The sequence below is a fragment of the Aulonocara stuartgranti genome, assembly GCF_965226115.1.
Source record: "Aulonocara stuartgranti genome assembly, chromosome: 2".
Classification (NCBI taxonomy): Eukaryota; Metazoa; Chordata; class Actinopteri; order Cichliformes; family Cichlidae; genus Aulonocara; species Aulonocara stuartgranti.
In genome coordinates this window covers 28983919-28998846 of record NC_138940.1, presented here as the reverse complement: position 1 = coordinate 28998846, position 14928 = coordinate 28983919, and the positions used below count along the sequence as shown (strand labels likewise).

At 43.6% G+C, this 14928-nt stretch overlaps 1 protein-coding gene across 3 annotated transcripts; it reads left to right on the top strand.

Moving 5' to 3' along the window:
* The first annotated feature begins 232 nt into the window (after window positions 1–232).
* ctbp1l (C-terminal binding protein 1-like) lies at window positions 233–13922 on the top strand. 3 transcript variants are annotated; one of them, XM_082558322.1, is made up of 11 exons: window positions 233–453; window positions 1500–1548; window positions 1923–2069; window positions 5797–5951; window positions 6834–6978; window positions 7095–7301; window positions 7420–7634; window positions 8319–8449; window positions 8554–8681; window positions 9879–9996; window positions 10080–13922. In XM_082558322.1, the coding sequence occupies exons 3-11, from the start codon at window positions 2009–2011 to the stop codon at window positions 10264–10266; spliced, it is 1347 nt and encodes a 448-aa protein (XP_082414448.1). In that variant the 5' UTR covers window positions 233–453; window positions 1500–1548; window positions 1923–2008; the 3' UTR covers window positions 10267–13922. The 3 variants fall into 3 exon arrangements, with proteins under 3 accessions (XP_082414448.1, XP_082414449.1, XP_082414450.1); XM_082558323.1 differs by lacking the exon at window positions 233–453 and adding an exon at window positions 609–770; XM_082558324.1 differs by lacking the exon at window positions 233–453 and adding an exon at window positions 810–834.
* The last annotated feature ends 1006 nt before the right edge of the window (window positions 13923–14928 follow it).

Below are 14928 nucleotides of genomic sequence, written 5' to 3'. Positions count from 1 at the left end.
TCAGTATAATAGTCGTGCTGTATGGATATACTGTATAGTCCAGTTTGGGTTAGTTAACATAGATATTGACACACATACACCTACATTTCGCGCTCGGGGAGAAAATATGTTTTTCTTGTAAACTATATTGTAGCTAGCTGTAACCGAATTACAAATTGAGCAGAATCGGGTCTGCGGGTGTATGTGTAAGAACGCTGCACACGAAGTTAAAGTTTAAGCAGAAAGTTTTGATAGCTGCCTGCAGACTTGTTGCACTAGAGTTTGCGCGTCTTTGTCGTTCCGCCTTGAAAGGTGAGGGCGCTCCTTCCAGTCCAAGGATGCTTTCTCGCACACTGTCTGACCCCCACATCGACAAGCCACTTCCTCTTTGTCTAATTTCATGGCGATCGGGAGAGAGGGAACACCGCCGACGCACGCACACTGTCTGAGCACTCCTCAAAGAGTTTATTCGGGGTAAATAATTATCATTTCTCCTCACAAGATTCGCTTTTTAGTTCACAAAGTAGATGTGGTTCAAATCAAGCATACGGGCGATTGTTCCTTCCCCGAAGAATTAATGATTTTAAAGCTTCTGGGTCAGATATTTCACATTGTAGCGCTCTTCGCTGATAACAGATCGGACGAAATGGGCTCCCCCTCCGTTCTCATCTCCCACACACTCAGCTGCACGCTAGTTATCGGCGATAGCTAGCTAACGTTAGCAACGCTTCAAACGCCTCATGTAATTGTGGACGTGGGTTGTAGCAACACTATTCACGAGTTAATGAGAAGTAAATAACATCAAAAACAACGTGTACTCGAAAGTTGGCGGGAGTTTGAACTTGCCACTAAAATGTTAGAGAGTCCTCAAGTGTTTGTGTTTGGGTTAGCTAGCCACCGTCGCGCAGCTAGCTGCTGTGCTATGTGTTTAGTTAGCGATAGCTCGGATTGCGATTCAAAAGTTAATGCTAGCTGAACTAACTCGGAGTGGACTTTAGTGAATGTCATCTGCGTATATGAGTCAATAAATGTAACGTTTGCATTTAACGGATGAATGTTATCCTTCATTGTAAGCGTTCCGGTGTTTCTGGATAGAGTAGAAACGAGTGAGCTAGCACTGTAAGCTAACTAGTTCATTAACGGTAATTTGGGAGCTAACCGTTGGGGATATTATAACCAAAAAGTTATCAAGAGTGTCCTTTCGTACTGTTTATTCGTACTGTGTGCCTAGGTTGTTGTAGTAAAGTTAAGGAGAAAGTTGGGGAACACGAACGAGTGTAACTGTGAAAAAGAAGGGGGGGAAAAAACTATGCGAGTTGTACAGCGCAAGTTACTTCTCTCAAAATACTTTTGCCACTAGATGATGGCCATATCATTTTAATTGCTGTGCATGCGATGTTATAAGTGTCGAGTTTTATTCAGTTATTATTATTATTTTTATTATTTTAATGAGCCACCTGCAGCGTCACTGTTTCGCATTATTATCACCTAAAGTAATTTTATCTCTGCTTTGTTTACAGTGTAAACTAAGTTGTGAAGCTGACTGGTGCAACAGACGCTATTCTCCAGGTGAGTGTCTGTCTAAACCCTGCAGCTGTACTAATAAATCCTTATAATAAGTTTCTGGGGGTAAATATACAGTATATTTCCCCCAACGCCCCCAAAACCGTAGTCCTGTAACTTTTTAGCTTTAGTTATCACTTGATCTTGTGAAAAAAAAGTTTCACTTGAGAGTGTTTTCATTCCTGGCAAGTTTGATTATGGCTAACTTCTAATACTCCAAATTCTATGTGTTTAAAAAGAAAGTGACTCTTTTTTTGAATTCTAAAATCCTCATTACTTTTCATTTGCAAGTTGGGTTTAATGCAGGTGTCAACATAAGGATGCATTTAAAATTTCAATTTTTTTCATCTTTTCATTTTTGGCTGGATTCTTGTACGCAGGTGAAAATACGTGGACATCATTAAAGGGACCCTGCCACCACTTGGATCTGTTCTTTCTGTGTCCCTGGGTATAGACTGCTTGGTGTATGGCTCTGATGGACAAGCACAAACAAATCAAGCGGCAGAGACTCGACCGCATTTGTGAGGGTGAGACTATAAGCATTACAGTCATATATATGTAGGATTCTCAAAAATATATATATATATATATATATATATATATAAGTGTTTTGAGGAAGTATAATAACATTTGTTTGTAATGTTCCTGTGCCATTGCACATAATGATAGTTTCTTATGAAATAATCTTTAATACTTGGTTGCAGAAGAGATTTACTACATGCTGTGTCCTCATGAGAAAACCACCTTTTAAGCCACAACTCACAAGGGTTTTAACTCCGAAGGCGGACAGTAGTAAAGAATTTGAAATATCCATCAGAATGGGCAGATGCACACAGTCACGGTGAAATTAATTGTTTCGATTTTTAGGTGAGAAAAATAGGTGAACTTGGATCTTTTTAGCAAAATGCATTTGAAGATGTTGCACTGCAGATTTCTAGAGATACAGTGGTTGGAGAGTGGAGAGTTGATGATAGTGATGAGACATAACGGTGCGCTAAAATGGAGGGAAGCGTCTGGAAGAGTCTCAGGAGACGGGTGAAAGGGAGAGAGGACAAGGTGAAGGGTCGTGGCCGCAGCTACAGGGAAACGGGCCAGCTGTCTCTTTAAAAAACGACAACAGCCCCCCAAACCGCTCTCAGCCTTAGCTTGGGCTATGCTAATGAGGTTAGTGCTGGTTGGCTGGCTCTCAATAGAGTCGCCCGGTGATTGGAGGCAGGCTGTGGGGGAGGGGCTGGGCGTGGATGACAGCTGGGATCCAGTCAGCCAAGAGCAGGCTAACAGAGAGAGAGGGAGGAAAAAAAAAACGAGCAATAGAGGGAGAGCAAGGCGAGGGTAGAGAGAGAGGAAGACAGGCTGACAGACTTCATAATGCAAGGTTAGCCCCGGTGCTCATGTGTTTTCTATATCGGCATGTGTTTTTGAAATTTGTGAACTGTGGAAGGGGGGAAGGGATCTAGGCTCTGGGTGTGGTGCCGGCTATGTGTGTGCAGTTTCCCTTTTTTCTTTTTTTTCCTTTTTTGTCTTTAGTGTGTGTTGGTGTCGCAGGCGTAAGAAGGAACTGAATAATCGCATGTGTGTGTATGTGGGTCTCACTGTGTCTGGGTGGAGTACTGCTGCTTGCTGCATTATCATCGCTTGCTGCCCCTCCCCCCTCACCTCTTACTCTAACTACAGAAGGGGGGGGGGGGGGGGGAGGAGGAGGAGGGAGTAAGGGGAAAGAAAGGGAGAGGGAGGGAGAATGAATGAATCACTGAATGAATTGCATTGTGTGTGCGGCCATGCTCGCTGGTTGTAGGCCTCGGGTATACCGATGTCCTTTGCTCAGATTGCTCTCTGTGTAGGCCTACTTGGATATATATTTTTACACAGGGAGTCTTTGTGACGCACCCATTTGGGTTTTTCTGCATAGTAAGAGTCTTTGTTTTTTGTCTTTTTTTTTCTCTAGCCTGTTTGCAGTCAGCATGACGGCATTCTTGAACCTTCTGCCGCAAATGTGTATCACACTGCTAAATGGTGTGCATCAGATTGAGTGTACCAGGCTTTATAAATACCTTTTTCCCCTCAGCTTGTGTGCATTTTATTCATGAATTGAGATATGCTCAGGCGTCAGAGGAAGCTTTCGCAAATATTTGTTTTCCACCCCCCTTCCAGCTACCAGCGCCTTTTCTTCCTCAACAGTCTCACCATTACGTCCTGTCTTCTGTCCAAGTAAATGTTCCTGCTTGTCACACTCCCCACCATGGGGGCAGGCGCACACACACCTGTCACCCAACAGGACTGAGATAGTGAGTGCTGGCGCATGTGTGGAGTCAGTCCAAGCCTGAAGACGTTAAAGTCGCCTTCACGCGTCCCTAGAGATTATTTGGGCAGGTTATCCAGCTCTCAATCCAGGTGTTAAGTGGACTTTAGCTGGCTTAAATGCAGCAAAATGTGTGAGTAGCACAGGTAATTGTCTAGAGAATCCACAGCGAGTGAGTGGGCGTCATGTGTCCTGCCTCCAGCAGGCTCTACCCAAGTGGACAGTCTCCTGTTGTCTTCTAGTCCTGAGAAATAAGTGTTGGATCTGATTCTCCTGAAAGATTTATCCAGATTTCATGTGAGAAAACTACAGTGAGCAAGAGTAAAACACACTTTACTGATGTAGCTGTTTTTGCAAAGATGTGGCGTTTATAATTTAATTGAATAGTCTGTACCAGTAAAAATATGATTTTTATATACCAAAAACAAAAATATTATCCAACATACTTAAATGTTGTGTTAAAACACTGACATGGCAGATCATTTATTTAAGATGTTAATATTATAATTTCTTTTTTGAGAAGACACAGACTGAAGTGTTAGGGTGTTTGCTGAGTGGCTTACTAATGTTACAGTTACATTATGTTGGCATAAGCATTTAGTGTTAGCCACTGCAAACATTTCAGCCTATAAAACAAAGTTAATTTCACAACAGCAGTGCCAGCTGTCTCAAACAAAACGCTAACGTGTATTTCAGGATAACCTAAGAAGGACCATACTTTGTTTGCTGATACTATGAAGTGAAACCCACTCAACTTGAATTCCGTGAACCGATCTGGATGCTGGTCTTTCAGGTGCTTTGCTCAACTGGAAGTATTTCCTCCCTTTCTCTAAAAAATATCATTTAATTTGCAGGGGGCATGTTGCACTTATCATCCCTTGCTTGCCCACCTTTGAATGCAAAGTCCTTCCTGTTTTTCTTAGCTACCATATCGGTTCTCGCGGCATCCCTATTGATCCCTCTGATTTGTGGTAATCGTGCAATATTGACCGTAGTGCACATGAGCCAGTTGTGCAGATGTTTGCTGCTGAGGTGTTTGTGAGTGTGCGATTGGGGAAATAAAAGGGTACAACAGGAAAAATAAGAAGTAGGGACTCTTCCAGACGGGAGAATTTAGGTCATGACTCAGGCCCCCCCTCCTCTCCAATCCCCACAACCTCCTCCCAGAGACCCCACAGTTTTCTCCGCCCCTCCCCCAGTCATCATACACCCATCACCTCACCCCCGTTGTCCCTACCCCCACCCGTCTGCTCATACAGTAGGCAGGCCAAGTTCCCAGAATTAACACTTAACTAAAAGCCTCTCTTTCATTAACCAGTGTCCGAGCTTCCCCTTTATGAGTAGTAGATTTGAACAGGACGCGATGGATCTGTGAAGTCTTGACGGTGTATAATGGTTACATGCCATCCTAAACAGAGCTGGAGTTCAATGCCAACTAGGCCAGATGGCTGGACACTGTCCATGCCCCATCATAGATATGGTTACACATTGCTTTTGTAACCTTAAAACACTTGGTATAAACACACACACACTTAAACACACCATTTTGATAGTTCCCTTAAGGTTCTGGTGTAAGTGTTGGAAAAATACAGTCATAAAAGTCTTGAGTTATTATTGTCTAGCTCTGTTTAGCCATGTGCGCAGGGTTTTTTTTGTGAGGGTATGATGACTTGTATCACGTCGGATAGTCCAGACATGGGAAATGCAGACTGTTGAGTCACAAACCTTCAGCTGAAATTTACTGGTTCTGAAATGCAAGTAGCTGGTAGCTCTTTACGTCAAACGTCATGTGGAAGCTACATTTGAAAGGGGGCAAAAAAGCAGAAAGGCTGTGTAACAAAATCTGTTTGAAAACAAGTGCTCACATGCGTCTGTGGCAATTTGATACTTTTACCTGGTTCTTGCTTCAGATTGATTTGATGCACATTTGTCCCTTTTCTCCCCGGCGGACTCAGGTATCCGACCCCCAATCCTGAATGGGCCAATGCACCCTCGGCCTCTGGTGGCCCTGCTGGACGGGCGTGACTGCACTGTGGAGATGCCCATCCTGAAAGATGTGGCCACAGTGGCTTTCTGTGATGCCCAGTCTACACAAGAGATTCATGAAAAGGTAGAGGAGACACAAGCACACACGTTAAAAAGGCACGACATTCTGATGTCACATGAAACATTCTTCTAAAACCTTCTAAATGTCAAAAAAGGCTGCATTCCCTTTTCCTAGAGCTGTAAACTTCAGACAGCATCTAAGCTGTCTACACAAAAGAAACCTGCGGAGAAAAAAATTCCCCCCCACACAGATTTGGCTGTGACAGATGGCTCAGACATATTAACAAGCACATTTTATGTTATGTTATGTTACATAGTCTCTCAGAGAGAACCCTCTCACTTCTTTTTTTCCTTACTTAGAAGGCTCAGTTACTAACTATCTCTGACCTTCCTGTCTCATGTTTTTCTTGCTGGCTGCCTTGCTGGCCAGGATGCTATTGTAGCGGTCCTCACTATCATTCACCTGCTTCCTAAGAGAGGATCTGTCCCATGGTTGGAAAGATTCCATCTACACCATCCTGGGCTGCAGCTGGAGATTGTTAGTCCTTGCTTTGCTTTGAAACTCCATTATGAGCTGGAGAATCGCTCTTAACAGAACCTGCAGCAGATGGAAAAGTGTTTCATGTACAAACAACGTGAAGTCACTCAGGATTAGCACCGCTAGCTGCAGCCCAAGACAGTGGAGATGAATGCAGTTGATTAGTTTAGTTTATTATTTCTTTCTTTATTTCCTCACTTCATTATTCATTTATCATAATGCACTTAGCAATAGATTTGTAAAGAAGCAGCTGTATTATTTGATGATTTATTTAAGAGAGCATGCATGCACCTCCTTCACAAGTGGAATCGAAATCTGTGCACAACACTGCAGCCTTGTAACAGAATGATAAGTGCAGTCCACTGAGATGAACACCGAGGTGTTAAAATTTCCATCTGTCTCCAACAGGTGCTAAACGAGGCAGTGGCCGCTCTGCTGTACCACACTATCACTCTATCCAGAGATGACTTGGAAAAGTTTAAAGGCCTACGAGTAATTGTCAGGATCGGCTCCGGCTTCGACAACGTTGATGTCAAAGCAGCCGCTGAGCTGGGTGAGAGGATCAAATTTGTACTGTATTTTCAGAGACTTGTACAGCCATGCTGTGACACACAGTAAAACAGAACGGTTTAGTTAGTGTTTCTTTCTTCTTTTCTACCTGTTATTTAGGCATCGCTGTCTGTAACGTGCCAGCAGCCTCAGTGGAAGAGACAGCGGACACTTCGCTATGTCTGATTCTCAACCTGTACAGGCGAGTAACCTGGATGCACCAAGCTCTAAGGGAGGGGACCCGTGCTTCTAGCGTGGAGCAGATCAGAGAGGTGGCTGGTGGCGCCGCTCGTATCCGGGGGGAAACGCTGGGCATTATTGGTCTAGGTGAGTAAAAAGCGTAGTGAGGGGTGGCATCAAAGTAAGGAAATGTGACGAATTTTAAAATAAGCCTGTGCACCACTAATGGCTTCTTATACCCCTAACCTCCCCTTCCTCCTTCCAGGACGTGTTGGTCAAGCAGTAGCTCTGCGGGCAAAGGCCTTTGGTTTTGGCGTGATCTTTTATGACCCTTACCTGCCCGATGGCGTGGAGCGCTCACTCGGCCTGCAGAGAATGGCCACTCTGCAGGACTTGCTAATCCACTCTGACTGTGTGTCCCTGCACTGCAGCCTCAATGAGCACAACCACCATCTCATTAATGACTTCACCATCAAACAGGTGTGTGAACATACTCCAAATATCCAAAACAATGTTGGTTTCAGAAAGGGTAGCATTACTTCCACCTCAGCTATGTTTTGTTTAGAATAGATTGTCTAGTGACAACATACCTCTGCTATCTGTTTAAACCCTGTGAGTAGCTTGCGTTGTTTATTTTAGATGAGATTAGATACGACTGCATTCTGCCGTACTACTCTAAATATTATCTTGCATCAGCTGATAATTTGGTTCAGTTAGGTTATTAATTTTAGATGTATTTGTCACATCCATATGATTAGAAGTTTATTATCAAAATGACTTCAGTAACATCTGAGGACTCGTTCCTGCCTAATTCTGCCTTATTGCTCTTTGTGAGGATGAAAAATATTTTTCTGCAGGGGTCTTTGAATGCATTAATTGTAGTTTTTTGGTGGGATTAATTCAACATAATCATTATCTAGCATCAGCTAAGTAAATAATCGACAGGACTTTAAATGAGAGTGACAATTTCTATGTGCCAGACATTTCAAACATTTGCAGCTTTTCCTGAGCCAAACCTTGTAATTGTGTGACTGTGTGTGTTAATCAGAGTTTAATAGTGCTCATTTGTTTCAGTTTGTACTGCATTTTGCTGGAAATTGAAATTCTTAGCCTTTCCTCGCAAGCTCTCATCCACATTGTTGAATGATATTGTTAATGACACAGATGCGCCAAGGAGCCTTCCTGGTGAACACATCTAGAGGCGGTCTGGTGGATGAGAAAGCACTGGCTCAGGCCCTAAAGGAAGGCCGGATACGAGGTGCCGCCCTGGACGTCCATGAGACAGAACCCTTCAGGTAACCCTAGTGAATTGGGCTCTAACTGGCCCGCTACATTCATACATAAGTGTGGTGCAAACCCTCAGTGCTCTCTCTGTATCAGCCTGTACTTTCTTCTCCAGTTTTTCAACAGGCCCTCTGAAGGATGCCCCCAACCTTATCTGTACCCCGCACACATCTTGGTACAGTGAGCAGGCATCTGTCGAGGCTCGTGAAGAGGCAGCCAGAGAGGTGCGCCGGGCCATCACTGGTAAGACGTGTACACTCATCTCATGAGATCAAGCCATTTCTTTCGCTGCAGTGAACGCATTATCATGTGACACTCCTCACTTTTTGGCAACTATCACTTTTCTAATGACAGTTTGGGTTCTGTGAATCGCCCAGTGTTTGTATCTCTAAGCATGCATACAGGTTTTTTGTGGTTAGGACAAGTGCAGAATTAGTGGATCAGAGCTGGAGTCTGACTAATTCTGGATTTTCTTAAGATGCGTGATAGAGTTTTAGAGTGCTACCAGGAGTACCCCTTGTTTCTCTTTTTTGAACTGAGCAGTTACTGTCATATTTCAGACCGGCTTTCAGGACAAAGTTACTCAGTTTGGATCAGATGTTAGTGAAGGGGAACTCTGCCTTTACACTTTACTAGCACTACCCTTGGAAAAACCTAGAAACTCTTCTAATGATCATAAAACCAAGTTTTTATTACCGAGGTCTCAAAACTCATTAAGGGTCCATGGGATGTCCTCAAATATTGTCTTTATGGGAGAAGAGGTTAAAGAGTAAAATTCCAAAAACACAAATTTTTAAATTCTTGATTATATTTCCACACATAAAAATTTAAAATGAAATGCCTACCACCAAACACAGAGCATGTATGATGAATCAATCAATCAAAGCTTTATTCGCGACATGCAGGTTGCCCTGCAGTGAAATGGGACACAACACAGACATTACATGGGGATACAAGTCGAAGATCGGTAGCGTTACAGAAAAACACTGAAATATACACAACAATGGGAAAGTACAAGAGGGAAAAAAGAGACCTCTACTCATGCTGTGCTTCCATGGTAGGACAGCATGAGAACAAGAAACAAAAAAACTCCTCTGCACAAAAAGCACATAAATGTCCACATCACACTTTGTGAAAGACATGACAAGCCACAGGATTGGGTGGGGGGTGAGGAGTAATACGAAGCGAACACAGCAGCCGCCCTGCACAGCGCTACCATTCCAGCGCGGCACATAGACCCGCTGTGTTCCCCCGCAGGAAACAAGCATCGAAGGCGTTTGGAATACACAGGCTTCATTGGAGTAACGTGTTCCCTGTTGCCATGCTGAGACTGTTTTGACTCATATTGCTAGAACATTAAACCAGAAATGTATCCGGTAGCTGAATAAGGAGGTTGTCGGTCATATCTGACAGCGAAACTTTTTGGTTTGTTTACTGCAGGGCGTATCCCCGACAGTCTGAAGAACTGTGTTAATAAGGAGTATCTGATGGCAGCCTCTCAGTGGCCCGGCATTGAGGCCGCTACTGTTCACCCAGAACTAAATGGAGCCGCCTACAGGTGAGCGGAGAATTGACCGAGATTGCCTCATTGGTGATAAGGTTGAATTTAACCTGATCTGATTTTGTTTGGCTCTGTGTCAGATTTCCTCCGGGGCTGATCAACGTTGCAGCAGCAGGCGGTCTCCCAGGAGCTGCCGCAGGCGTTGAAAGTTTGGTTCCAGGAACCCTGGCACATGGCATCGCCCCCGTCTCCCACCCCCCTCACGCCCCATCCCCAGGGCAACCTACTAAGGCCGAAGCCGACAGAGACATCCCTTCCGACCAATAGCCCCCCCCCCACCGCCGTCAGCACATTCCGTCATCTCTGGAAACCAACCCCCGCCTCCCAGGATCAGACACAACCCTACCCTCCAGTACATCGGCAGCACTAGTTTGACCTGACGTGGCTCTACAGTCTTTTCTCAGATCACATAACCAGCCCAGGAGTGACCTGTCCACACCACAACAATCCACCCCCCCAACCACCACCACCCAGAATACACCCTTGCCTCCATCATCCACCTGCTCACCCACCATCCCCTCATCTCCTTCACTCCCCCACTACGTCAGCAATAACTGTGTTCTCAAGGATTCAGTGATTGGATTGGTTTATTTCCTTAGTTGGTTGTTGTTTTAATGAAAAGTTGATCTGCTCTGGTTCTAGATGTTAATGTTTGTTTGTTTAAAAAAGAAGAAAACAAGAAAAAAAGCATTTCTGACACGAGGCTTTACAGTCTGCCTCCTGCAGTCCTCCTCTGACCACTAGAGGCACAGACACAGAATGGTTGAAGCCCCACTTTTGTACATTAATGGCTCATGTTACTGCTCTCTTCCTCTTTTCTTTTTCTTACCCTTTCCATCTTTCTCATGATGGGGGGTGAAGTTTGTACTGAAGTAAAAGAAGAAAACAGGACAGAATCACAAACAGTACATCCTCTTCTCCCTGCCAAGTATCTAGCTAACCCTTTAGCCCACTTTGGCCCTTGTCTCTCCTCTGCGCTGTCATCAGTTTGCTCAGCAGAGGGATCCATAATGCTGTCAGTGTGGAGCTCTCTGACTGTCACAGTGTGTTTTTTATCTGCTAAACTCGTCTGTGAGTATTAAACCCATTATTCTTTGTCAACTTTCACTGCTGCGATTGTCTAGTTTTAGGACAGTCATCCCTGTATTTACACACGCTTTTCCCCTTTTGGATTGTGATGTCATGAGATAAAAGCTCTGAGCGTCATATCGGAGATGTACCTGCATGTCCTGGTATGAATTTCTATCTCTTGCCAGCAGTCTTGAGTGATGTGCGTTTGTGTGCGTTTGAGTGTGCGAGTGAGCGTGTGAGGTCCTGTGCACCTGGTGCCCACAGGGACTCGATTGCAGCAGCTTTTCTGTTTTTCATTTCCTTCCCAGCTGGAAACCCAGCAGCATTTCAGCAGAGGGCGCTGTCTGGCTGCTCAGAGCAGAGGAAGCTGCCTGCAGCTTCTCTCAGTCACAGTTACAGGTAACCTTTAGTGACGAAGAACACGATGACACACTGCCGACGTTCAAACCACAGGAGGGGTGACCAGGGATAGATTACCGCCTTATTGTTAAGCTCGCGCCACAACCACCAACACACCCACTCTGTCACCCACCCTCCACTATTCTCCCACTGTGATGCTCCAACCCTATACATCTGCTCATGAATCCATCAATTCCTTCAAAGTGCGAGGGGACGATAGAGATTAGATTCTCCGTAGGAGCAAATGGGACGGTGTTCTTGCATGCTGGCTCATTAATGACCGTGGCATGCGTGTGTGTGTGCGCGTGATAGTGTGGGTTTGCGTGCGAGTGTGTGTTTGTATGTTCCCTCACCCTTATAACAAGCTGTTGTCGTTCCAAAGGAATAGCCCCTAGGAGTAACTCTTAAACGCTGTTGCCCTGGTGTCATGGGAACACCACTTCTAGTACCTCAGTAACAGATATTGAATGTACCGTGCATACCCTTTTATTTTTTTGTACAGATTTTCTAGATGCATCTTTACTATTCTTTACTAGAAGGGTTGTAAAATGGTAGCAGTAATGATACAATTTAAAAACAAAAAAAAGCCCCATAAAATAATTTGACAATATCTTTGTAGGTTCGATAAGATCAATGAATACTCAGGCATTAAATCCAATGCGTATCTGTTTGCCTTTACCTTTTTATTTCCTCATAGTGTAAGAATTCGGCACAGATTCAGACTGTAGTCGATGTGTTTCAGTCCCAATCTTACTGGCTGATGGAAAAATGAGAGGAAAAAAAGGAGGAAAAAAACAAAACAAAAGGCGATCGTTGTGATCTGCTAGTTTTCTTTTACTAGAACAGTAGTAGTAGTAGGTGCTGTTTTGTTATTCATTTAATCCCCCTTCGTCAAGCTGCTCTATCTATAGTGCATGTGAGGTCATTTTTAAGGGGAAATACTATTGCCCCCCCCACCCCCCCCACCCCACTCCCTCCTACCAGACCCCACCGAGTGTTTCCAACCCGAGTTGCCATGTTTGTCGTGGTCAGTTTCCAGTGATGTACAGTTTCCCCCCTCAGAGTCTATGACAGACGTGGAGCGCGTCTGTCCTGAGATGTTAGGCTCCTCTGTCATGTGATGAGTATATATTTTTAATAAATAACCCCCATAGTTTGGATTATGAGCATAATAGTAATCTTAAAATTTTTTTTTTTTGCTGTTGTTGATGATGATGATTATATATATATATTTTTTTCAGTTCATCAGTGCACTGTTATGAAAACCGATCTGTTTTATTTTAATGGATATGCTGTCTGTGTTCTACATGTTGTACTGAAACATTTCAGAGATCAAGAGTTCCCTCTTTCCCCCGCAGCCCCAATTTTTATTTTTTTTTCTTCTTAAAAGAAATTTGTCTGATCCCACCACCTTTTCTCTCCAACTGATATCCTGTGGGCCTTACTTACTCTCTCCCCATAATAGTAGCTGTTAGTGAAATTTGCCATGGAACCACTCACTGCCTTAATACAGTTGACCACAGCAGGTGAAGTCAGGAGACACACACCCAGCCAAAAGGAAAAAAGAAGATTGGGCCACATTCAAGGCCTCTCCGCAAAAAGCTCCTCACACCCCAGCAGGCCTAAATCTACCGCACCTTGTTTCTTTATCAGTGACGAACCACATTTAGCCTTGTGTGAACTCTTTTAGCTCATTCTGCAGCACATCAATCCTGTGCTGTACAGCGTTATTTTAAATGTCTTTTTCATTACTCCCTGGTTTAATAGTTCAAATCAGCCGGGCAGAGAGTATATGTGTGTTGGCTAACAGATAAGCACAGTGTGAGTATGCTCATAGCTGATATTTCACTCTTGGGTGTGAGACTGCCCCGCCACCGTTACCATCACCGCTCTGCTGCTCTTAAAAGTCTCCGAGCCGGAGCCACAGGGGTGACTGGTAGGGGGAGGACAAAGCGGACTCTGGTGTGGTCTGTTGGCAAAAAGCAAAAGGAGAAAATTATGGTGAGAGCTGGTCACTTTTTCTCTCTCAGGGTTCAAAATGCACACATATCCTCCAGCTGTCGCCCTCTGTCTCTTGTCCCTCATCCCAAGTTTTCCGCCCTGACAATGTAGAACAGCCTCCTGCATTTTTTTTTTCTTTCTTGTTTTTGGAAACCGCTCTCCCCTTCGATCCGTTTGTGCACAGGTCTGAACTTTTTCCTTTACTCTTTCATTTTTGCTTTCTTTTAGCACTGACATCTAACCATCTAACAAGGAATGAATGAATGAATGCTTGGAAGTGACTGTGTGTAATGTTAAAATTGGGAAATGTATTTTTACAACATGTGAACATTTTTTTTTTTTTCCACACACTCTCATTGTGAATTGATTTTTGTTTTGTTTTTTTGTTTTTTCTTTCACCAGACTGCAAAAACAAAACAAAACAAATTAAAAAAAATTCTCCTGTAACTAGACTCTTAAGCTTTATTTTTTTGTTTTGTTTACTTTTTTATTAGAAACAATCATGTTTGTGATGGTAACTTCCAATGGTAAACTCCACACCGTATTTTAATAAAATCTTAAAAAATGAAATTTCTGTCACTTCTTTCTTTGCGTTTGTAAGCTGGTACCAGGCGTCCTGCTGTGTACTGAACCTCTAACACTGCCTTTGGTAATTTCTTCGGGGGGAAAAAAGGGGGTCTGTGCTTCATTATTAGTGGTTAGTTAGATGGTGACAGTTAATTGCCAGCTGTGATATGTTGACAGTCAGCATGTTGAGAACATGGAGCTGTGTTTACAGAACGTCTGCCATAAACAAAATTGTTTACTAGCAGGCTTAAGCTGCTCTTTTATACGCCAACTGTAGCTTAGGCACTGCCAGCATGACCACAGGTTTACAAGTGGGCAAAGTAGGTGGGGAATACAAGGAAGGGGGGCTCAGGAGGGTGGAGGGATTATTGGCTCCAAAATTGCTTCCACATGCACACAACCAGGAACTTTTAAAATGGAGCAGAGATCGCTCTTGACCCTGTTTTCATTTTACTGTACTGTGCACAAGTCTAGAGCCACCCCTCATTTCTCTGCATTTGATTTCAAAGGAGCCAGACCTTGTATCTTTTTTTTTTTTTTTTTTTTTTTTTTTTAAATGGTCTTGAGCACTAGTTCTCCAGGCTTTCTAAAGGTCTTTCAAAGTCTTTCGCTGGATATTTTGTTTCACTCATCTCAGCCCAGTGCTTGTACCTGGCTGTTTTAGATGAATATATCTTTTTGTTAAGCCACGTAATGCTGACTTGTGAAACACTTATTCAAGTAAAAGAATGGCATCTAATTCAAGGGATGAAGCAGAGTTGCCTACATATAACGACTCAAAAAAAGAACCAGTTTTAAATTGGATTTAAAACTAGGATAGAGACTGTAACTACCAGCCTGTCACAAAACCACATCATTTGTTCCCATTTTTTCAGCTGAATGTGTGAACAG

Coding starts and splice junctions, on each gene's coding strand:
- ctbp1l (XM_082558322.1), top strand. CDS start 2,009: ATGGCTCTGATGGACAAGCACAAACAAATCAAGCGGCAGAGACTCGAC. Junction 6,979..7,094: donor CAAAGCAGCCGCTGAGCTGG/GTGAGAGGATCA, acceptor CCTGTTATTTAG/GCATCGCTGTCTGTAACGTG. Junction 7,302..7,419: donor GCTGGGCATTATTGGTCTAG/GTGAGTAAAAAG, acceptor TCCTCCTTCCAG/GACGTGTTGGTCAAGCAGTA.